We start from the raw sequence: 25,342 nt of genomic DNA, 5'->3' as shown, positions 1-25,342 counted from the left end.
TGTCTTGTCCCATTACCGTTGGGTGTTCACTCTGATTCTTTGGTTAAGATGGTCCCTGGAAGACGCCTTTCTCTCGTATAAAAAGTGTTTTGATGTCAGGTACTTCGAGAGCCTATAAACGTCCCCATTACTCATCACACTTCTGGTTATGGCCTTCTTCGGTGTGCTGTAATCCTGTTCCCATTATAATTTGTTTTAAAGCTCAAATTGTTCCAGATTTCTCGAGTAGAAGCCCCTTTAAGCTGGCTTCTGTATTTTGATGGCACGTCTCCATTATTCTTCGAGTACTTTCTTTCTGGCACAAGAATATATTCCAGGCTCATCTTGTGCCTGCCTTTGCCCTGTTACCAGCCATTTCTCCAAGGAGTCCTTAACAGTGGAGAATGGTATTAGAAAGCAAGATCTGGGTGCTGGCTGTGGTTATCGCCATTGGAATACTGCTGATCTCAGGCCCTGTCGATGGACAGGGCTAAGGAGAAGATGTAATTATGTGTGAATATGTATAAATGGTTACACACACCCACTTATATCCATGTTTTCAGTCCATCTGGAAAACTACGAGTTCACACTGGTAATTCCAATTTCAGTCAAGGCCGGAGTGCCCATTCTAGTTTTCTCTCTTCCCGTACTGCACTCTCGTTCTCTGACAGTGAGGAACCTGGTTCCCATTATCCTGATCCTTCCCTTCTAGGACCAACCACTCTTCTGTTGCCTCTGCAGCCTCCTCCAACATACGGGTGCCCTCCTCGGCCCATGGGCTCCAGCACCCTGCCCTGGGCTTCCCTGCAGGGCACCCTGCACTCCCTCCCTTGCCCAAGCTTCAACTACCATACCAGGCAACTCCCAGCATCCCTGGTGGACACCATCCTCCTCACCCCACTCAGACTTATCCCTCAGGTGGATGCCCTCTCTTCCTGCCTCTTCTTCAAATCCACGCACGGGGCCGTTGTTCTAACTCTGCTTGGGCTCTGTCAGCCTGCAAAAGACCTCCCTCAGTTCCACCCCAAGCCTGTGAAGCATGTACGGACGAACAGGAAAACATCTACAGTCTTTTACATAAAAAATGTTTAGGAAGAAAACACTGTTTTCTCTTAGGGAATTGGAAGTGTCTGGAGTTAGAATTGTATATGGCTCTGAAATTTCATTGACAAATTCATTGAACACAAAATTTTTGAACTCCTGCTGAGCACCAGGCACTGAGCGAGGCCCCTAGGGATAGAGCAGTGAACTAGGCAAAATCCCTTCCCTCCTGAAGCTGCATTCTCTGACTTGGGCTGTTGAAGCTTAGGCAAGTTAGTAACAAATTGATAATGTCTCTAAGCCTGTTTCCTCATGTCAGAGGGAAATAGTTGTAATTTTGCCCCTGGGGGTGTTGTGAAAATTGAATAATGTGTGTTAGTTACTGTCTTAAGCACTACAGAAGCAATATACAGAGAGCTCAGCTGAAACGTCATTCATCACTCTAAAATTTCATTTAATAGTTTGAGGAGAAAGCAAAAAATTCCTTGGAAGAAAAGTGATATCTATTCTTCAAATTATTTCTCCTTTCCTTTAGCATACTTTTACCTAAGAATAAGCACTTCAGTTTAAATTGTATGCTTGTGTGTAGGCCTGTTTCCTGAGTCTTAGAATATAATATAAAAGTGTAAATAAGCAGCATGACACTTGTTGTCATGTTTGAATCAGATGACAGTTTCATAGATGGGTCTTCATGGGGCCTGAGAGACGTGACATATTCACGTATTTGGAGCACAGTTAATGAAAAGATCATTATTATATATTATTAGAAGTGAGACCATTTTGTTGCATGGTAATTTAAGTTATAAAATGACTTTTTTGTTGTTTTTAAGGGAGGGTAATGGCTTAATATTAAAACTCATTTTCTTTTTAATCTTACTTGCTGGTATTTGAACCTAAATAATGACTTAGGTGCTGAAACGGATACATTTAGTAATATCTATATTTTACTATATTAGTGATGTTAAATACATAGAGCATGTAACCTCTAAAACTCTAATAATTTGCCCTGGAAGCCATGCCTTCTGTCATCAGAGATATAACAAGTCTCTAATATTTGCTTCATTTTTTAAAAAAAGATTTCATTTATTTATTTGACAGAGAGAGACACAGCCGGAGAGGGAACAGAAGTAGGGGGAGTGGGAGAGAGAGAAGCAGGCTTCCCATGGAGCAGGGAGCCCGATGTGGAGCTCGATCCCACGACTCTAGGATCATGACCTGAGCCAAAGGCAGACACTTAACAACTGAGCCATCCAGGCGCCCCTAATGTTTGCCTTAATGTATACAGTACTCTTAATGAGGGAGTGTTTAGGGACGGGCAATCCTGATTTACTTTACAAAATATAATTAAAATTAATATGACATTTTGTATATGTGTCACTTGTCATTTAATGTTAGCAGTAACTGTTATTTAAGCATATGGTGTAATCATAAAAAGAACTCTACGAATGCAGAATGAAATACAAATCCCCATAACTTTAATGGCCTAGGGAAATCTTACTCCCTAATTTCATTCGGGGTGCTTTGATAAAGGTAAAGGCCCACACTTAATAATGATCATGCTAGAGAATTATGACAGTATCTGCTAATTGAGTGATTAATTGAATAATTAGTTTTAGCGTGTTCTGCCAGCTAGCAGAACACAACTCACTCCAAGACAGAAATGGGTTAACTAGGAAGAAGGCTTATGAGTAGATGGTCTGAAAAGAGGCGAAGGAGGCAGGGAAGATGAGATGGTCTGTAGAACCCTGGAGAAGAGCTCTGGGGGGAAAGGAAAAGCTCTCTAATGCAAAGAACTCAGGAGTATTCGGCAAAGCAGTAGGCAGAGAAGATAGCCATATCATATATGGCCATATATTTTAGCCATAAAGATTGACAGGAAGTGGGAAGGTCATAAGGATCTAATGATATGCTTTCTTTTCTTTTTTAAGATTTTATGTATTTATTAGAGAAAGAGCGGACACTAGCTGGGGTGGGGAGGGGCAAAGGGAGGAGGAGAAGCAGACTCCTCATTGAGCAGGTTGCTCAATGGAGCTCCACTCAGGGATCGATCTCAGTACCCTGAGATCCTCACATGAGCCAAAGGCAGACGCTTAACCTACTGAGCCACCCAGAGGCCCCATAACATGCTTTTCTAATGTGGAACACATACTATTGCTGAAATGTACTGTAATTCTGTATAGGAGATGAATGAGGAAAGGAAAAGGGGGTACGGGGCAAGAGATGAGGGTAAATAAGGAGTGAACTAGTCAGCCAGGTGGTGAGTTGGCAGTGTGGGATAGAGAGTGGAAAGGGAGAACAGTAGAGGGGGAATGAAATAGAGAAAGGAGAGAGTGAGAAAGAGGATCATACCTCCTTTCTGGATTTGGTGGACTTTAGAATTATTTGGAACTGTCCTTTGAGATGCTCGCTGTGGCTTATATTTCTTTGGAGTTTTTTGGTCAAATTTTTAATAAGTATATTTGCTCTAGGAAGAGTTTTCCTTTAAAGTTTCAGGATTTGTTTTTGTTTTTCAATAGAGCAACCACAACAGCCTGACCTAGGAATATGATTCTGTGGGGTATATTCAACAGCTAGATAACATCAACGTTATGAAGAAATGAATCAAGACAAAGGCCAAACTGAAGATCTGCATTCCTACACTAAACTCTGTTGTCAAGTGTTGCCATTAGCTTTTATCATTTCAACATTTGTCATCTGTGTTTCAAGCCTGATTCTAAATGTCAGGGATGACAGGATGCTTAGGACAGTGTTCCCTTCCGCCTTCTAGGATCAGGCTGGTTAATGGGAAAGACAAGTGATGGGTCTATAGGAAACGTTTCGGCAACATGGAGAGGGAGTTCTGTGAAAGAACTGTGCCTGTAGAGGTAAAGAGAGGTTTCCAGAAAGTGACCTTGGGTGAAGTTTATATAAGGTGAAGGTTAAGTGGAGCCTTGCAGGAGGAAAGTTAGAGTTGTGCAAAGGTGCTGGGGTGTAAAAGAGCGCATTTGGTTAATTACGGGCAGTTTAGTGTGATGAGAGCATAGAACGCAGGTTGTGGGAGGGAGAAGGGAGTAATGATAAATGAAGCAGAAGCAGTAAGAGGAGTTTGAGGCCAGATTCTGAAAGATTGTAGGTAAAAGAGTTGGATAATGTTCACTAGGGGTATGATAACCTAGGGTAGTGGTGGTAGTAAACATGGGCAAACATATCAGTGGGACAAAGAAGAAGATTCAAAAACAACCTCCAAAACATGCAAGTATTATTCAGGGCAGTACTTCAGATCATTGGGAGAAGCTGGATTAATTCATCAATGGTGCTGGGACAGGTTGTTGACTCTTCAAGTAGGACAATTGAGTTACTAGTTGAGAAAATAGTTTATGTGAAACATTTAGGTTAAGTATCAGATTCAGGGGCATCTGGATGGCTCAGTTAGTTGACTGTCAAACTCTTGATCTCAGCTCACGTCTTGATCTTAGGGTTGTGAATTCTAAGCCCTGCATTGGCCTCCATACTGGGTGTGCAGCCTACTTAAAAAAAAAAAAAATCAGATTTCGATTTAGCAGCTTTTGTTTGAGACTCTGGCTTTATAGCTAAATAGAATCTGATGTTTCAGGCCATTTTTCTTACCCTGAAAATTTTTTTTTGTAGCATCTGCAGAAAAAGAGGCAATCAAGGGTACATACTCCAAAGTACTGGATGCATATGGACTCTTAGGTGTTTTACGATTAAATCTTGGTAAGTTCATTATTCAATATAATTCATCTTTTTCCATATTTTTAATTCTAAGGATTTGAGAGACTGCTTATATATAATTCCATACTCTGTATTTGAGCTAAAAGCACGGTAACATCTTTTAAACCCTAATTATGCTAATCTTGGGAAAATGTTTGTTGGTTGCAGAGGCATGCTACATACTCAGGCTCTTGTGATTTTAAGTTCCAGAGACATTGTCCTATTTAAACATTTTAAAATCGGTATCTGTTGTCAAAAGAGAAAATCAGGGTATTACCCTTTTTTGTTTGGTTTTGGTGCAGTGTTTTAGGAAAAGATGTCCTAGTGAGAACCACGCTGATTGCTCTGGTTTATAGTGGAAAGGACATCTGCTTTGTATTTAAAAGGTCTCAGCTTGAGTCTCTCTCTGCCACTTAATGTCACCGTGGGCTGCAGAGTAACCTTTGTGATTAGCAGTTTGTCTGTATAGCATGGCTGCAGGTGTGGCCCAAGGCTGGTTCCAGTCCGTGAACCATTTTGTTACTGGTCTGTGATGAGATAAGGAGCTTGCGCCATCATGCAAACCAACACATGGCTTCCATCACTGATAAAGTCTTACTAGGAAAAAAAAAAAAAAGTCAGCCAAACTAAACAGTGAGGTAGTTGGTTTCCATTCCAGAACAAGCACCCTTCTCACTGTGACAGCTCATGTGCCATACTTTGAGGAGCGCTGGTGTGTAAAGTGGAGATTTGTCATTTGTTATGAATCTCTCGAATGTAAGAAGCACTATCCCTAGATGCTTAACTAATACTGTCTCAGGTATACCCTCACAGTCCAGCGAGGTTTATTTTAATCCTGGTTTATGAAGGAGAATATCTCAGGTTGGTTATGTTAAGACACTGAACTTGGTCTAGATAATGAGGGGTGGAGCCAAGATTCAGGGCCACGGTTGCCTGCTCCGAGCCCACTGTCAGAGTACACCACTGCTGAATTTCGCCTTCATGCTAATTTCATAGGATTTTTGTCAAAATGAGTGAAAAATCTCTGTGAAAGTTTTCGTAAACCAAATTGTTTTATAAGTTGTTAGCAGGGGCTTTCTGTTCATGTGTCAGCAGCGGCAGCTCACACTGATATTTTTTCCATTTTTTTTTCACTGTGCTATTTACAAAGAATTCCCACATTTATTGTCTTATCTGGATTTCCTGGCAATCATAAAAGAAAGATGGGGAAGATAACATATATATATATATATATATATATATATATATATATATATTTTTTTTTTTTTTTTTTTTTTTTTTTTACTGGATAAATTTTGAATATCCCCAGATTTAGTAGAGGAATAATTTCATCAATGTGAGATACTCTGTTAATGTTTAAATGCTGCGTTATACTAAATGTGTTTAAGCAAGGATTTTTTTTCATCTTCTGCCAAAATCCAGTTGTAAATATAAACATGTCCATGGCAGTTTAAAATAACCATGCTGTCAGATTTAAAAAGTTGGAGACATGACAAGAAAGTTGGGAGACACTGAATAATCTGAAAAATATTGGGACTTTTTAATCCAATTAATTCTTTGGTTTTTGCAGGTGATACCATGTTACATTACCTGGTCTTAGTCACCGGGTGCATGTCTGTTGGAAAAATTCAAGAATCTGAAGTTTTCCGAGTTACTTCCACTGAATTTATATCGCTACGAGTTGATTCTTCAGATGAGGATCGCATTTCAGAAGTGCGAAAAGTTTTGAATTCAGGAAACTTTTATTTTGCATGGTCTGCCTCTGGAATCAGTTTAGATCTGAGTCTTAATGCACATCGTAGCATGCAAGAACACACAACTGATAACAGATTTTTCTGGTGAGTTTGTGTTAAACATTTTTTTTTCCCTTTGTAGTCATGCGCTTGCTGGGCAATAGTTTGATTTGGGGCATAGCGTGTTCATCAGTTATTTCCAGAGACAGTAGCGATGGGCATTGCTGGTTGAGCACACCGTTCTTTCCTGCTCCAGAATCCAGTAGAGCGGGTCACACATCCAGTGTCAGCTTACTGAAGTTCTCGTGGGACATGAGACCCATTTGCTGTCCTTGATCTAGACTGACTTAAATATATTTCTGAAATATATTTAAGATACTTATGTTAAAACTAAGAATGAATTAGATATAATCAAATTACATTACCCATATTTACTCTTCTTAGTTTTGAGATCTTGTCTCCGGCAGAGACAAGACTGTTTCTCCAAGACAACATTGCCTTATTTTTAGTTTTAAAGGTTATAGGTAGATAAACTTGATTTAAGAGCGATAGACTATGAAGAAGTGGCATACTAGGATAAAGTTTTGTTCTATAATAAAGGAAGACTTAAGTAGGTAACAAATGTATTTCATCGTCATGTGTAAATGTGCTGTACTATAAGTACCATGAAGGGTAGGCATATGTGACTCTAATCAGTACTGCTTTATTGCAGCTGACCAGATTTCTAGAATAGTGCTTCTCTTGTTCACAGCCAGCATTACTGTTGATTTTTTTCCTTGACATCACGTAGCAATTATATTTCTTTCTGTTTCCATGTAGTAAAGCCAAAGTCCAGGACTCTCAGCTCTTGGGTCTCCCTTAGTAGGTCAGATTCAAGGTGTTCCTTCTGTATATTTTCTTTCTCTCTCCCTTGCGCCATCTACCCATGGTACTTGAGTAGCACATCGAGTCTGACCCATCCACCCTGGCTGTCTGTCTGAGGGCTCAAAACCAACAACAATGTGAGGACAAGAAACTAATTTTAGCAGAAACTTTGTAGCTAGTGTGGAACTTTTTTGGCCTGGCATAGTGGCATGGAGGAGAAACAAGGGCAGAATGAAAAAAGACTCTAGTGCACTGTAGTCAGAGACTTGGAGCCCCACAAAGGAGGAGATGATGGCGGTGGCCTGGGGAAGGAAGGGTTGAGGGCAGCTGAATGGGCATAGAGCTCTGGCTGCTCATGTCAGCCCCACACTTTTCCTGATGGAGGAGGCATTGAAATCCCTGAAAATTTAAGGTGATACAGCTGGGCCAGGCAGCTGGCCTCACTTTTTGTCCCTCCTCCGCCCTGCTCATTCCTCGCTCAAATTCCTTAGATTAAGAGATAAAAGTTTTCCTGCCATAATTAGAAGTTTAAGCAGGAGTGGATGCATTGGCTCAATGATCAGCAATTAAACACATTTGCAAAGTTTAACCAGTAGGAATTATTTATTTAGTTAGTTCAATTAAGGATGGAGGTGGCAACAAGTTTAGGTCACAGACTGAGGGAGTTCATCTAGCAGGAGACAGGTAGGAGTCACCAAAAATGAGTTTTGATTTTTACCATTTTTGCAGTTTTGCTAAGGATTGACATTCTTGAGCTTCACTTGGCATAGAAAAATGAAAGCTTTATGCATTTACTGTACCTACTCTCATGGCTTAGTAGAACTATTTCCTGGGATATGGCCACATCAGTTTTGTCGTCACAAACACCTATCTCAAAACCCAAGTCACGTTGTTCCACTGGAGATTTGAAGCTGCTGCCAGTTGAGAGTTGTTTGTAAATTTAAATAGAAATAAAACAGCAACACATTGACAGGAAAGAAAAATGACAGCCGATGGCAGAGGGAGAAACTCTACCTGCACAAATGTATAGGATCCCACTTGTTTTTAAATGGGGACAAGTACGTTGCCTGTATCTCTGCCATGACATGGGACTCGCTGTGGTGTCTGGATACACTGGCCAAGTTTGAACTTCGCCTCAGATCAACGTAGGTAATGGTAGAGTACGAAAACTGAAGTCGTATTTTGAAAATACATAATGGCCATTGGATTCAGTGTTAGTCCAGCAGTAATCTCACCACTCAGTTACATTACGCTTTCTTGCGTGGATGGTTTACCAGAACTGCACATGGCCACTCTCTGTTTTACCTGTCCTGCAGCCTGTACCCTTTGGAAAAGGGCTGGGCAACGGCTGGTCTAGCAGTAGTGCTGTGTATTAATGACTAAGACAGCAAGATAGCGCAGAGTACTTAAGAAAAAATTTCTGCATAAAACAGAAGAGTTTTAAAACTCAAAGAACCTAGCTTCAATATTCTAGAAAATTGACTTTTATAACCCTTTGTTATCGGAAGAGACCAACCAGAAAGTTTTCCTGTATAGTATAGTTTCCTTGGTGATCAGTTGGTTGGGAAATTCCACATGCTTTTTTTGGAGGACTAAGGTTCCTGTCGAGAGCCCAGAAGAGGCGGGCAGCAGGATGAGAAGGTGGCCAGCCCAGCAGGACTCCAGCCCCTGTCCCTGCTTTAGCCATACTGACTCTGCTTTGATGTGTTTCCTAATCATGGAGCTTCCTTGTGTTTGAGTAAAACTTTCTGCTCCAGAAAGGTTTGGAAACACGGCCCCCTCTGTTACCTAGAATGCTAAACTATTTGGAGTAATGGAAAACTCTAGACACGTATTGATATGGAAGCTGCTAGTTCAATTGGCTATTTAAATTAAAATTAAATAGCTTTGTTAAAGTGGAGCATTAAGAGTAGAGCTTTATAAAGTGGGGTGGGAATATGTGTATGAAATCCATTTTTTTGAAAAGTTAGGTTATATATATATTATATAAGAAGACAACAGAATGGGGCACAGATACTAAAAACATATAAAAGATAGGCTTCTTTTCTGTAGACCTATAGGTCATATGCCAAAGGATCGCATTATCTAGCCTTCTCTTCTGATTCCTAGTATAGTAAATGTAAATGAATTGATTTATTTGTAGGCCCTTTTAATTGAATAGCATTAAATTAATGTTTCAGGAGCATTGTTTTAATACTTATGCTATGTTATCGGGTACTCAGTAAGCTAATGAGTTATTTTTTTTTCTGTTAGGAATCAGTCTTTGCACTTGCATCTCAAGCACTATGGTGTGAATTGTGATGACTGGCTATTACGCCTCATGTGTGGGGGAGTAGAAATCAGAACAATTTATGCTGCTCATAAGCAGGCAAAGGCTTGCCTCATTTCCAGACTCAGCTGTGAACGAGCTGGGACCAGGTTTAACGTCCGGGGAACAAATGATGACGGTCACGTCGCTAATTTTGTAGAAACAGAACAGGTATATAGTGTTTTATATTGCTTAATTCATGTATTAGATGAGAGGTCCAGAAAATAATAAAACCAGAGATTTCCATTTGATTCAGAACTCCTTTTCACATCTGTAATGTCATCTTGTGGTTGTTCTTGGCTACTTACTGGCCTTAAGGAAGGCTTCTCTGAGACAAACGTATTTATAAACAAACTTAGATATGGCTCTTCAAATGAGTAGCAAGAATTTTACTAATTAGCATGCTGTTGTCAATGCTGTACATTTTGGTATTGAATTTTTAAAATCTTCAGTTATAGAGCATGACAACTTAATAAAAATGTCTTAATAAAAAGACAACTTTTTTTGTGAAATTAAATCAAACCCAGCTCTTAAAGGTAGGTATATATACCATCTAAAATTAAGTTATGGCATTTGCAGTCAGAGATAGATACCATATGTTTTCACTGATATGTGGAATTTAAGAAATAAAACGAATGAAGAAAAAAGAGACAAAACAAAAAAAAGATTCGTAAATACAGAGAACAAATGGGTGGTTGCCAGAGGGGGGAGGTGGCTGGGGGAAATCCATAAAGGGGGTTAAGAGAACACTTACCTTGTTGAGCACTGAGAAATGTGTAGAGTTGTTGAATTTTTTAAAAATTACGACATTTTTGGCTCTGAAACTATAGAATTGAAATTCAGGTCACACCCCCAGCCCAACTCAGTTCTTCAAATTAGTTTTTGAAAAATATATAAAAAAAAAAAACTAAAAAAAATCAATGTAAAGGTAAGTGTGTAAAATATTGAGAGTTAGAAGGCATTCCTTTTTAAAAGTTATGATACATATGCTTATGTTTTTACTCTTTTTTGGATAATATACAGCAAAACTATCACTAATTAAAAGAAAGTCAAACTTATTTAGTTGCCTCTTCTGGATATTTTGTTTGGACAATTATATGCGAGAGACTGGTCATAAGACAAAAAACTAGCAGGCAACAGATGTTAGTAAATTTGTCTTTGTCATGTAGAGGAAATAACTTTGTGGAAATATTTTATATCTGATTTTTCTCTGTAGGTTGTGTACTTAGATGACTCTGTTTCTTCTTTCATACAAATCCGGGGATCTGTTCCATTGTTCTGGGAGCAACCAGGGTTGCAGGTATCTGTGTAACATTGTTTTATCTTGTGTTTTTCTCTTGAATATTTTCCATGTTTTCTAAACTTTCAGGACAGTTCATTGGATAGTTCTGTTATTCAGTTTAGTAATATTAGATAGATTGACAAACGAGGGTCTAAATATAAGAGTTCGTGGAATTGTCTTAGATATTTTTGATTTAATGTTCTTTCAAATGTCCATAGAAATTAACTGCTGTATTTATTATGAAAATTGTAATGTTTCCATAGCAGTTGATATTCATTGTTTCTTATTTACTATTTCAGTATCTTAATAAATAATAATTTAGCCTCTTTAGGTAGAAGAATGTAGTTTAAAAAAAAAAGGCTTCTGAAACCGGATTTCTCAGTTTGGATACCTACTCTGCCACTACTAGCTGTATGATTTGGAGCAAGTGGTTTAACGCCTCTGTGTCTCAGTTTGTTTCTCTATAAAACAGGAAAAATAATAATATTAGTAGTTCCTGTTCATAGGGTTGTAAGGATAAAATGAAAATTACTAAGACCAATGCATGGTACCCACAGGCAGCACTGTGTGAGGGTTAGCTATTGTTATCAATAATACATCTGCTATTGAAATTTATAATTTGTAGTAACCTGTTATCTTTAATATGTTCTCTGATTTGCTTTCTGATTTTTTTAACTTTGTTGATGTAAACATCTAATCTTTAAAATATAAGATTTTTTTTTCTTGTAAGTTCATACTATTAGTGGGCCCATAATAGTGTGATTTCACATTTTATTTTTTTGTAGGTTTTTAAAAAAAATTAATTTTTTTTATAAACATATAATGTATTTTTAGCCCCAGGGATACAGGTCTGTGAATCGCCAGGTTTACACACTTCACAGCACTCACCATAGCACATACCATCCCCAAGTCCATAACCCCACCACCTTCTCCCGACCCCCCTCCCCGCAGCAACCCTCAGTTTGTTTTGTTAGATTAAGAGTCTCTTATGGTGTGTCTCCTTCCTGATCCCATTACATTTTATTTTTATTCAAAAATCTTTAATCCCTAAAGTATACATTATTTTCATTTTAGACTTCTAGTATGTATTGTCTAGCAAGTTTTATGCTTTAGCCTATAATACTGAGAAAATGGACAGAAAAAAATCTTGCCTCCTTTTAGTTCACAGCTAGATCTCTTACATTTAGGATGGCTGGAGTGGAGAAAAATTGCAGACCACTTGAACCTTTGCAATACTGCAATTTATGTAAGACAGGCCACGAATTAACAGGAATTGAAAGCAGTTACAATTCCTGAGTTCTTGTCAAAAATTTTGACTTATGCAGGTTTTCTCTTTGGCATTTAGGGGTAACTTAAGTAGGTCTATCTCTCCCCAAGTCTCTTTAGGGAAAGAATCCCAACCCTTGTCCACTTCTCCTAAGCCTCTGTGATCAGAGAAGTGTGTTTGGAATGTTTGCTTTAAGAACATTCCTAAAGCCTTGTTTTGAGGAACAGTGAATTCTTTTGCTTAGAGACAGGGCAGTGTAAGAAATGGCGATAACCTATTTACGGGCCCTCTGTTAGCTGCTCTCTGTGATATTTTATTAGAAGCTCAGAATTATAGTGTTCGATTATTCAGTATGGTTGGATCTTGAATAGTTACATTGTGTGATCCACCTTGGGTGAGGCTTTCTTCCTCCCTCCTGCTGTGTTCTGTGGCTGGCCCACATAGTCTGTCTTGCCCATGTCATACTGTTTAAAGGCTGAAAGCTACAGATTTTAAAATCATGCATTTCTTGATAAAGATAGTAATTTTTAAGACAAGGCAATGCAACAATTCTGCTAAATTGTCATAGAGCTGGCCTTTTGTCCCAGTTATCAATTATTTAGCTTAGTAGTTTTTAAAGTCAGCCTTTTTTTGAACAGAAGTAGATTAGTTTCATAAGTATCTTTTACAGAAAAACATTTCCCCCATCATTCTAAGAATAGGTAAGAAAGGAATGAAAATATTTCATCACTTTTTAAAAACTGAAAAATAGATATTCATTTTTAAAAATATAAAATACGAAGTCCCCAAATTTATTTCCCCTTAGAAAACAAATAAGAGCTTTTGATAGAGAGTGGTTGAAAATGATTGTTAGGTATCCTTTGTATTCTCAGGACTGGAATTAATTTTAGGATTCCTTGAAGTTTGTGTTACCTCGCGAGAGGCACCGACAGAGATTCCTTGGGACTTGTCCCTTCACTTGCCTCTTATCCCCACAGATAATTCCTCTGAGGTTTTTTTAATTGTGAGATTTTGAAGGTGATTTTATTTTATTTTTTAATTTTTATTTATTTTTTAAAAATATTTTATTTATTTATTTGACAGACAGAGAGATCACAAGTAGGCAGAGAGACAGAGAGGGGCGGGGAAGCAGGCTCCCTGCCGAGCAGAGAGCCCAATGTGGGACTCGATCCCAGGACTCTGGGATCATGACCTGAGCTGAAGGCAGAGGCTTAACCCGCTGAGCCACCCGGGCACCCTTGAAGGTGATTTTAAAATAAAGATTCATGGTCTCAACTTCACATCAGCTGAAACAGAATCTCTTAAAATGTGACCAGAAATCTGTATTTTTAACCAAGTTTCCTACCATTCACATTTGAGAACTTCTGTGTACCTGATGTTATTCTGTTGACCTTGAAGCATCGCCAGCCCTGTCTGCTCTAACAGCCAGTCCTGAACCAGCATAGGTAGCCCTGTGATACTTAACCCAGCATCCTCCTAGGCCCTGGGACTCTCCCTTGCTTTCACTTCCCACTCTGTTGTCCCAGTTCGGCTCTTCCTCATTTCTTCTTGCCTGGAAGACTCTCACAGTTTCCTGACTGTCTCCTCCCAGCTCTCTGGCAGTGCTTCCCACTTTTGTTATATTATGCTCATAAGCTCTGTGAGGCGCCCTTTTCTTCACAATCTGCTTTCCTCTGCCTGTCCAACCAACTTCATGCCTTGCGTCTTCTAACAAGTATCCTCTCTCCCCAAATTAAAGTTTGCCATCCTTCAGTAGAGTGCACTCAGATCTCCTTAAATGGATTCAGTCCCTCCTCCACACTGATCTCTTCATTAAATACTTAAGTTCCTCCAATGTATATTATTTTATACTGGGTGCATATTGTATACTATGACAGATTTAAAGACTACACTGATGCTTCAGAGAGAGCTTATCATCTGTTTGGGGTGGTTAGGCCTTTTATGGAACAGGTAAATGTCAATATAAATTAGTTTGAGGTATTACTAGGAGTGTCCTAAGGTGCTACACAGATAAGAATGATACTTTAAGTGGTGGCACACTCATGGATTTTACTTATGACTTCCTTTCTCAGAAGTTCTTTAACATTTACAATTTAAACTGTTACTCTGACATTATATTATAGCTATATTAGCCTTAAATGATGGAAAGCCTCATCAGAGCTGTTTCGTATAGTGCTGCACACTCAACTTCGGGTCTAATTAAAGTTAGAGAAATATGTAAACATGAAGCAGTAGTATTAATGGAAAATGATGTTCCATATTACCCAATTAAATGGTTTTTAAAAGATATTTTTGGTACGACTTTTTAAAAAATTAGATTAGTTTATGGTTATTTAAAACCTTACAACTTTCGGGAGTACTACTTTTATCACCATTAATATAAGATCTCTTTTATTATAGAATTTTTTTTAGGCAGTTGTCCTAAAACCTAATTGAGTAATAAAACCAGTCTAGTTTAACCAATATGTTACTAAGAGTTATGATGTATAGCTAGTTGTGTGTCAAAGACCAGAGTGATGGGGAACAGTCACAGCCATTGCCTGAAAAACAGTACTTGTATTTTTTTTTTACCTTTTTGGCAGTTGGCAGTACTGTTCAAGATAAATATTAATCAGTAGAAAAATGCTGAGGCTTGGACCTTTTTAGAGTTGTAGGCAATTACCTGAGAGTACTCCAAAGAAAAGGTATCGACTTCTGCTGAGTTTTCTTCAGTCTAAAATGCTTCATGTCTTGGGGTACACATCTTTCAAATTTTAAAATTTTATAAAGACTATTAAGCACCATAAAATGAACTTGAATATAGGTGTGACATTAGGCAAATCATTTCTTATTGAAAAGAACAACATCAAAGAGAAAATACTGGTTATCAGGAGAGTCACTAGATTGTCTCACTTTCAGGAGAGAAGGATGTGTGATGAATGGATAATACCATTAATTCAAATTTCAAATTGGATGAGCATGTTAGAGCTTATTTTCTGATTTTACTTGTTAAACTGTGTGACTGGTTTGGTAGCCCTCTTCCCATGCCCTTTCAAAGTCACTTTGTTCAAACTGGGGAGAATGAATTCTGGGGAACTTTGATACCAGAGCTTCCGAGGGAAATTTTTAAAAGTGAAGTTCAGGGAAATAATCTGCTGTCACTTTTATTTTTATTTTTATTTTTTTTTAAAGGATAGATTTTTTTTTTATTTCTTTTTTATTTTTTTTATTTTTTTTTATTATTATTATTTTTTTAAAGATTCCATTTATTTATTTGACAGACAGAGATCACAAGCAGGCAGAGAGGCAGGCAGAGAGAGAGGAGGAAGCAGGCTCCCTGCCGAGCAGAGAGCCCGACGCGGGGCTCGATCCCAGAACCCTGAGATCATGACCCGAGCCGAAGGCAGCGGCCCAACCCGCTGAGCCACCCAGGCGCCCCTAAAGGATAGATTTTTTTTTTAAAGATTTTATTTATTTACTTGACAGAGATCACAAGTAGGCAGAGAGGCAAGCAGAGAGAGAGAGGAGGAAGCAGGCTCCCCTCGGAGCAGAGAGCCTGATGCTGGGCTCCATCCCAGGACCCTGGGATCATGACCTGAGCTGAAGGCAGAGGCTTCAACCCACTGAGCCACCCAGACAGCCCCTGCTGTCACTTTTATATTTCTTCTTGGCATCTCTTATATATTTCTTAACTTTGTGTTATTTTTCTGCTACTCTCCTATGTGAGAAAAGAAAAACTGTAACAAAACAGGAAGACAGATATTTTCCATCTTGTTTAATTTTCTTAACCCATATTTTCTGATTATTTGTGTGTAACTGTGAGACTGACTTGGAAAGCCTGTTTTTCCAGGAACAGTGATTTTTTTTTTTTTTTTATTTATTTGAGAAAGAGAGAGAGCATGAGAGGAGAGAGGTCAGTGGGAGAAGCAGACTCCCTGCCGAGACTCCAGGATCATGACCTGAGCTGAAGGCAGTCGCTTAACCAACTGAGCCACCCAGGCGCCCCAGGAACAGTTTTTTAATTTGTTGAATCTTTGGATGAAGGAGAAGTAATAGAGCATTTAGCATAACAAAGAAAAATATGTAGACATTGCATTTGTAGGCAGCTTGGAAGAAATTTAGTTCAGGAGACCTGAATTCTTGTGTGAATCTTTTTTTTTTTTTTAATTAGGTCTCTTGATCTGAGAGGACAAGTTATTTTACTTGTCTGCATTTCAATTTTTTTATTACCCAGATGGTAGTAATATGTTAACTTACACAGGCATGTAGTTTGAGCTTAAAACAAGGTATAATGTATGCAAAAGACCTCTTAAAAATATCTTTTGGGGCTCGCCTGGGTGGCTCAGTGGGTTGAAGCCTCTGCCTTTGGCTCAGGTCATGATCTCAGGGTCCTGGGATTGAGCCCCATATCAGGCTCTCGGCTCCAAGGGGAGCCTGCTTCCCCTTCTCTCTCTCTCTGCCTGCCTCTCTGCCTACTTGTGATCTCTGTCTGGCAAATAAATAAATGAAATCTTTAAAAAAAAATCTTTTGTAAGTAAAAATTGTTATTAGTTTATGAATGTTTCATGACTTCTAGTTTGGTTTTTTTTTTTTTTTAGCTTATTTATTTATTTCTTTGACAGAGAGAGACACAGCGGAGAGAAGGAACACACAAGCAGGGGAGTGGGAGAGGGAGAAGCAGACTTCCCACTGAGCAGGGAGCCCTACAGGCATGTGGGGATCATCCCAGACCCTGGTATCATGACCTGATCCGAAGTTTAACGACTGAGTCACCCAGGCGCCCCTCTAGGTTTTGTTTTTGTTTTTGTTTTTCTTTTTAATGAGGTCATGTTTTTAAAAATAAAGGAAAGGTTGAACTTGGCTTTTTTTAAAATAATAATATGAATGAAAATCAATTATTCAACGTACTATTTTTTTGTTCAACAAATGAATTACTACGTATTGTCTACATGTTGGCTTTTGGTATGATTAAATATGTTTCTCTTGTAGGTGGGATCTCATCGTGTTCGTATGTCAAGGGGATTTGAAGCCAATGCCCCTGCTTTTGACAGGTAAAACTAATTTTTTTTTTCAAATATTTTATTTATTTATTTGACAGACAGAGATCACAAGTAGGCAGAGAGGCAGGCAGAGAGAGGAGGAAGCAGGCTCCCTGCTGAGCAGAAAGCCTGATGCGGGACTCGATCCCAGGACCCTGGGATCATGACCCGAGCCGAAGGCAGAGGCTTTAACCCACTGAGCCACCCAGGTGCCCCAAAACTAATTATTTTTATATAATGCTATAAGTTTTGATATTGTTAAGCAACAAAACTAGTTATTATATTTTACTGATTCATTTCAGCTTGTTTTGGCTCTAAGTAAAATTTCTTCTGACTCCTAATTTAACTAGAAGAAAGTGATACCCAGTATTATGACTTCTGGGGTTGGTGGCATTGGGTTGTGGGTCTTGATTCTTGGCCTCAAAACCACGTCTTTGAATATATGCTAATAGGGTAACCACTAGCCACATGTGGTTACTGAGTACTTGAAATATGGTTAGTCCAAATTGAGATGTACTGTAAGTGTTAAATAAACGCATACTAGATTTCAAAGACTTAGCACACAGCAGTTTCTTGCTAGACACGCCTCCAAAAGCAAGGGAAACAGAAGTGGGAATGAGTTCTGTTGGGACTTGATGAGGAAAAAAGTTTTTGCATAGCAAAGGAAACAGTCAACAAAACTAAACGGCAGCCTATGAGTGGGAGAAGATATTTGTGAATGATTTATCAGCTAAAGGGCTAGTGTCTAAAATCTGTAAAGAACTTACCAAACTCAGCACTCCAAAAACAAAAAATCCAGTTAAGAAATGGGCAGAAGACATGAACAGACATTTCTCCAAAGAAGACATCCAGAGGGCCAACAGACACATGAAAAAATGCTCAACATCACTTGGTATTGGAGAAATACAAATCAAAACCACAATGAGATACCACTCACAGTTAGAATGGCTAAAATTATCAAGTCAGAAGACAACAGGTATTGGTGGGGACGCAGAGAAAGGGGAACCCACTTACATTGTTGGCAGGAATGCAAACAGATACAGCTACTCTGGAAAACAATATAGAGGTTCCTCAGAAAGTTAAAAATAAAACTACCCTATGACCCAGCAATTGACTACTAGGTATTTATCCAAAGGATACAAACATAATGATTCAAAGGGGCACATGCACCCCAGTGTTTATAGTAGCCACGTCCACAATAGTCAAACTATGGAAAGAGCCCAGATGTCCATCGACTGATGAATGGGTTAAAAAAAAGGTGGTATATATACAATGGGCTATTTCTCAGCCATCAAGAACAATGAAACCTTGCCATTTGCAATGATGTTGATAGAACTAAAGTGTATTATGCTAAGCAAAATAAGCCAGTCTGAGAAAGACAAATACCATATGATTTCACTCTTACGTGGAATCTAAGAAACAAAACCAATGAACATTGGGAAAGGGAAGGAAAAATAAAATAAGATGAAAACAGAGAAGGAGGCAAACCATAAGAGACTCTTAACTCTAGGAAACAAGCAGGGGGTTCCTGGAGGGGAGATGGGTGGGTGGCCTATTTTTCATAAGATTAGAACTGTTGAGGAGGTCCTGGATACCCACGGAATATGTGACGTCCTCACATATGAGGTGCAGCCCTCTGCCATAGCTGCCACCCCAAGCTGGATGGCTCGTGTTCTCCGTGCTTAGGTGGCACCAGCCTCACAGAGCGAAGAGGGGCTGGGTGGGTCCAGCAGCTACAGCACAAGTGGGAGTCTCAGCATTGATGGGTCAGAGGCATTAACTGAATTTTTGGTAAATTCAGAGTTTTGAGAGGAATGAATTGGTCAATGAATTTGTATCCAGTTTTGCCAATTCCAGAAATTTAGGAAACCGTCTTATAGGTTCTATTTAATGGATTTCTGTTTGTTGAAGAAAAAATTAGTTTATCACTTATCACTTGACATGTGTTTATTTCCTCTTTTTTTCTTTAATAGGCATTTTAGAACACTTAAGAATTTATATGGTAAACAAATAATAGTAAATTTGCTTGGATCTAAGGAAGGTGAACATATGCTAAGTAAGGCTTTCCAGGTAGGCATGATCATTTTTTCTTCTGTTCTGGCCCATGGACATGTAGGAGATATTAAAAAATAATATGATACAATAATGAAATTACTTCCTAGAAAAAGGCTGGGTACTTGTTGGAACCATTAACTCTTCGGGCTACTAAGAACCAGTTTTACATAATGTTGCTGAAATTGGGATTATGGTGCTCACTTCGGCAGCACATATACTGAAATTGGGATTATGGAAAGCTTTCAAAGGAATTGATGCTGTTTTCTGAAATGTATTTATTTAGGCCGTGGAGAAGCAGAAGAATATCCTCCTCTCTAAAAAATGTTCATCTGTCACTGGTAAAAAGATACCAGGCAGTTTCCTCCTTCATCTGTTCATCGTCTTGCCCATTTCCTAGAAACCACAGTCATTGTTTTAAACCTATGAAATGGTGAATAACTCATTTGTATACACGCAAAGCTGTACCTTCTTGTATTGATGAAAGTTTGAGAATTTTAAGTAAAAAAGAACCCAAAGATATGTTCAACTTCTAAAGAAAAAATATTCCTCATAAACACTCACTGAATTGATAATTAATATAAATGATGGTGTTCCATAAGATTGTAAGCTCAAATCAAACAGAATGGTTAGAGAACATTTTCTGAAGTTTAGTCTCATGAAGTCTGGAAGTGACTTAATTATTTGACTATTTTGTTTTTAAGCTTGTGAAATAAATGCTATTAGATTATACTTTAGAAAATGACTTTTAAAACATTTGAATGAAAGTATCAAAAATGAATTTTTCAGTCTTTGATAGGTTTTGTCTTGAATCAGTTACTTTATTTTGATATTCTATAACAGATACAGATACTAAATTTATAAAAAATGAAGTGCTGGTGGTTTAATTTTCTAAATCAGATGAGAATATTATTTAACTTCTCTTGTGTTAATTATGTCACCTAATCTCTTGGGGACCATATGTGAGGTTTTACAAAAAAGATGTTACTGGATATTAGAAAGTAATTTTCCATTTTACTGCCAGCATCGATGCAAGGTTTGTGTGAGATCAGTGAGATTTCAAGGGACCGTGCCGAGGTTTAAATTTAAAATGTAAGGTTCCATTTTAACATTACTTGATAAGGTCGTATTTAGTTAACATTTAGATGAGTATTTGCCTTTTTACTTTCAGAGCCATTTGAAAGCTTCTGAACATGCTGCTGATATCCAGATGGTGAATTTTGACTATCATCAAATGGTTAAAGGAGGAAAGGCAGAAAAATTGCATAGTGTTCTTAAACCTCAAGTCCAAAAGTTTGTAGATTATGGATTTTTTTATTTCAATGGAAGTGAAGTTCAAAGGTTTGACTTCTCTGTTTCTCTTCTCTTTGAGTTGGGACTTTGCTATATTGTAAAAATTATTCTTAACATTGAGCTCTTAAATTTCCTTTTTTTATACCAAAGTTTATCATAAAATAAAATATCTTTATGATACTTGATTTTAGGCTTGTTTTTCTTTCTTTAGAATTGAACAAGTAGTAGTAACAAGAGCTTATATTATTGGGCACATATTTTGAGCCAGGCAGTGTATGTAGTCTTTACATGTACCTGTAACAACAGTTGAAGGGATCAGTTCAGTTATTATCCCCATTAACATTTGAGGAGATTGAGGCATAGACTATAATTTGCCCCAAATCACATAGCTAAAAAGTGTTAGAGCTAGGTTTTATCTGCTTGCAGACCTCATGCTATTATCTGTGAAACTATCTCACTTCTCCCTTAAAACTAGTATTTTAATATATCTTCACTTCAGTAAGGACTATTAACTGCAAATAGAAGTAAAAGACATAGTTTATTTTCTGCTTTAGTATAATTTAAATCTTCAGTTTTTGATTATGAGGTAGAGGAGGAAAGTATGTACTGAAGAAATTAAAGTCAGAGTATGGCATGAGGTAGACTTCAGTGAACAAAGCTCAAACTTTTAGCTTTATCAATTTGTGCAATATTTAGTTTCAGTGCCATAGAAATTCGTATAGGTCAGTAGAGATAACATCTTAGGTTAAAAACCTAAAATTTCTTCCATAAATATTTGATTATCTTTTATGTGCAAACAGCTCTGGGGTCATAAATTTGAATGCATATTTAGCTCCTGACTACTGGCCTAATTAAAAATAAGTGGGTGTAGATAAGTAGATATGTGATAAGGAGTATATACAACAGAATGTTAACAGTTGTGGAATCTAGATGGTGGGTATATGGATGTTTGCTGTAAATTCTTTCACTTGTGGTGTGTGTGTGTGTGTGTGTGTGTGTGTGTGTTTGAAAATTGTAGTAATAAAAAGTTGGGAGTAAAAAGTGGATACTTAAAAAAAAGTGGATATTATATTTTAATCACCTTAATGGTTCCTCATTTTGTTTTAGCTTTATTATTTGTGTTTCAAACTAGCTGTTAAACTTTACTGAATTTGTTGCAGATGCCAGAGTGGTACGGTTCGAACAAACTGCTTGGATTGTCTTGATAGAACAAATAGCGTGCAGGCATTCCTCGGCTTAGAGGTAAAAAAAAAAAAAAAAAAAAAAAAAAAAGTTGAAATGTATGTATGTGACTTGTATCAAATGCCTCTTTTAATATTTTTGTAATATTTATGTTTCTCATTACTTTTCATAAAATGAAATTATGCTTCATTAAAGGCATTTCTTCTCTTATGGGTTTTTCCTCCCTCAAAATTCCTTTTCATTTAAATGTTCCCTTTACCTGTTTCAAATACTCTCTTTAGATAGCTGATGTTTCCCTGTGTTGTTCCTTAACTTTCCCTTTAAAAACTGCTATTTATACTATTCCAACAATTACTTCTTTTGTCTTCTGGAAGAAAAAAAAAAAAATATATATATATACACACACACACATACATAATGTATGTATACATATTGGCTTTTGTTCTTTGTGTAGTTTCTTCAGAAGTGGGGAGGATCCTTTTTCAGGTCTATAGGGTTATATTTTTGACAGTCTGTAACCCAGTGCGATTTATATGGTGTTTTCAAATCAGTAGCTACAAAAAACAGGGTCAATGAAAATACAGTTGTTAGTGAGAATGAGAGTGAATTAGATTGAGCTTCTGTAACAAAGTCTTTGTTTAAAAGTTTTTTTTTCTTTACTATGTATCCGTAAATTCAGTCTAATATAGACATAGTCTCATCTCTATGACACACTAGCAATGCTGAACTTTCTAAGTTTTTCCTGTTATGCAACTGTAGGGGTCATAAGGCTGTGGTGGGTCTTCATTTAGTTACATAGGAACTTAGCATAGCTCTCAAATACTATAAAAACAAGAATAGGAAATAACATGTTCTTATTTCTTCCAGTTAATGATCTTAAATTTGGCCAGGACATTGGTTAATTAGTTACTTTGCAACTGAGGTTCTTTCTGTCTCAAAAATGAAAGCACAGTGTGTAGATTTCTCTGCTGCAGAAATGTATTCTTCACAGTAGCTAAATAATTTTTACTGTTGTGCCTTTTTATTAAACACTCTGTCATTGAGTCTTATTATAATTTATGTAGAAAATATGACGGAGACGAGAAAAGTAAAAGCAGGGGTCTGGTCGTTTGAATGGCATTTATCACATGGCTTGGGTTTGTTTTGAGTTGCGTTTTTAAGTGGCTGAATATGTTTATTTAGATTCTGAGAGTAAACTTACTGAAATACTTGTAAGTCTTCATTAAAAGTGTAACAAATATTAGTTCTCAGAATCTGACTTAGCCGGTATTCACTGTTGGTAATTAGGTGAGAGAGTACTCCCTCGTATATAGCAATTGGTTGACTGGTTACAAAATTTACTGCTAGAGTAGGCCGAGCCAAACTAGAAGCCAAGACTAGTTTTCCCAAATTCCTTGAAGAGAGGGAGCTATAAATGATAGAGATGGTGCTGGAGCCCAGTTTTGTTTTATTCTTCATGCTAACGAAGAACAGCTCTGGTATAAGTCCGTAGGTAACAAATAAACCTAGTTTAGTGTTTTTTAAAATATTATTTTAGTTTTTGATCTTTTTGTAAGTATGGATAATCATGATACAGATAAAAAGAAACATAAACAGGAAGGAGTTAAGTAAAAATGCAAGGCATAAAACACGATTGGATTTCAAATAAGACAAATGGACTGAGTAAAGATGATGCATTGCTTTGACTGACAGATTTAAAGGCCAAAGTTCCAAAGGTGAATGACTTCTAAACATGTTTATTGTTACCTGTGATGAAGGAATTGTGGTGGCCTGAAGACCTTGCATTCTTGCACGATGTATTCCCACCAGCTCCCCTTATAGACATTACCAATATAGGTTTTATACATTAAACTGTTATGACTTTATTCAGAAATAAGACTAATTTATTTATTTTTGTGATAGTTCAAGAACAACTCTACTTTTTCATAATCTGATTTTAATCACCCGTGTGTAACACCCAATCCAAAAATTAGAGAAAATTAGTTATTTCTATATCTATTTAAATAACCTATGCAGTTATTTTTATGTGCTCCAATGCATGCTGTTGAATAGTTAGTTCTTTAAGTTTTAAACCAGTTTGATTTATAGAGATATTTTAATAAGGTTAATTTTACCATTTAACCAGAAAGGATATTGCTACATGGGAATATTAAGGTACTTGCAAGCTTCACTGTTGTGGTATTTACTTTAAAAACTGAAATGGTGGGATAGAATACAGCCTAGTAAACGGGTAAGTTTTCAGAATCCAGTGCCACATAGTCCTATAAATTGTGAATTTTTGATTCTTGTAGTTCTTAAAAAGTCACATCACAACGTATCAATCAACATGCTTATAAAAGTTTCTCTTTTGCCATTTTAGATGCTAGCAAAACAGCTGGAAGCTCTTGGCTTAGCTGAAAAGCCTCAGTTGGTGACTCGCTTTCAAGAAGTTTTTAGGTCGATGTGGTCCGTGAATGGTGATTCAATCAGTAAGATATACGCAGGGACCGGAGCTCTTGAAGGAAAGGCTAAGGTAGATCTAGATTTATCATAATGTTACAAAAGATCCTCATTTTCCTTCTAATAAGCTATTAAATCATCTCTTTTAAAATTAATAGTTGGGGGCATCTGGGTGGCTCAGTTGATTAAGTGACCAACTCTTGGTTTCAGCTCAGGTCATAATCTCATGGGTCCGAAGATTGAGCACCACCCCCCGCCCTTGCAGGCTCCACTCTCAATGGGATTGAGATTGCTTGGGATTCTCTCCCACTACCCTACCCCTCCCCTCCACCTGCTCTCATTTATGAATGAATGAGTGAAGGAATGAATGAATGAATGAATGACTAAAGGAATGAATGAATGTTGGGTTAAAAGGTATCTTTTTCAGAATTCTGTTTTATTATGCCATTATGTCCTCTTTAACACTTCCTTTTGTAGGAGATACTAGTGGTTGGATGGAAGAGAGTTATTTCCCTAGGTTTGGGGGATATTAATATGACATATTTAGTTGTTTAGTGATATAATCCAGTAGGCCTATGTATGTATTGCTCACATTTTTTTTTTCATGATTTTCCCTTACCTACCTGTTTTACTTATTGTGTTGTTTATTTTGATTATAAAGGTGATTTTTTAAAACCATAGTCATCCTAATGGAGGGTCCTGTCACATTTGGCTTTGTGTTCCCAGCACTTGTAGTGCCTACTGTTTAATAGAATTGTGAAAAATGGTAGATGGATGAACAAATCATTGGACAATTTATGCAATACTTCCTGTGAGCCCAACACCTTTAGGGCTTGATTATTAAGTTTCTGTTCTTTAATTTATCTTACCTTGAAAAGGAGGCTATCAAAATGTACAAAAGAAGTGTGAGAGATGGGCTTATTTATAATTCTGTGCCTCATCATTGCTTTATGTTGCTGGCCTTATCTACAGGCCACTTTCTCCTCTAGTATTTGGCACTTATTAAGGGACTTATTCTATATGCTTAAACACTGCCTTTTAAGCCTCCAGTTCTCCATTGGACTTTATTAACATTTTAAATTTCTACAGTTCTTCAAATTACCTCAAGTATAGAAATAAGGACATTTACCATTTTTATAGTTCTGCAGCCCCCTCTGTACAGCCCCTGGAATT

General features: G+C 37.5%; 1 protein-coding gene across 3 annotated transcripts in view; it reads left to right on the top strand.

Annotated features, from left to right (window-relative positions):
* LOC111155704 (synaptojanin 1) overlaps positions 1-25,342 on the top strand; it is an 87,379-nt gene that overhangs the window by 17,605 nt on the left and 44,432 nt on the right. For all 3 annotated transcript variants that reach the window (XM_022516019.1, XM_022516018.1, XM_022516020.1), the window contains 9 exons: positions 4,648-4,734; positions 6,302-6,569; positions 9,582-9,807; positions 10,853-10,936; positions 17,154-17,215; positions 19,177-19,273; positions 20,427-20,596; positions 21,709-21,790; positions 24,090-24,242. In XM_022516019.1, the coding sequence (XP_022371727.1) occupies positions 4,648-4,734; positions 6,302-6,569; positions 9,582-9,807; positions 10,853-10,936; positions 17,154-17,215; positions 19,177-19,273; positions 20,427-20,596; positions 21,709-21,790; positions 24,090-24,242 (1,229 nt within the window). The remainder of the gene's footprint in view (positions 1-4,647; positions 4,735-6,301; positions 6,570-9,581; positions 9,808-10,852; positions 10,937-17,153; positions 17,216-19,176; positions 19,274-20,426; positions 20,597-21,708; positions 21,791-24,089; positions 24,243-25,342) is intronic.

The sequence above is a fragment of the Enhydra lutris genome, unplaced genomic scaffold (genome assembly GCF_002288905.1).
Source record: "Enhydra lutris kenyoni isolate GAN:26980312 unplaced genomic scaffold, ASM228890v2 scaffoldscaffold43, whole genome shotgun sequence".
NCBI classification, from domain to species: Eukaryota; Metazoa; Chordata; class Mammalia; order Carnivora; family Mustelidae; genus Enhydra; species Enhydra lutris.
This window is presented reverse-complemented; position numbering and strand designations above follow the sequence as displayed.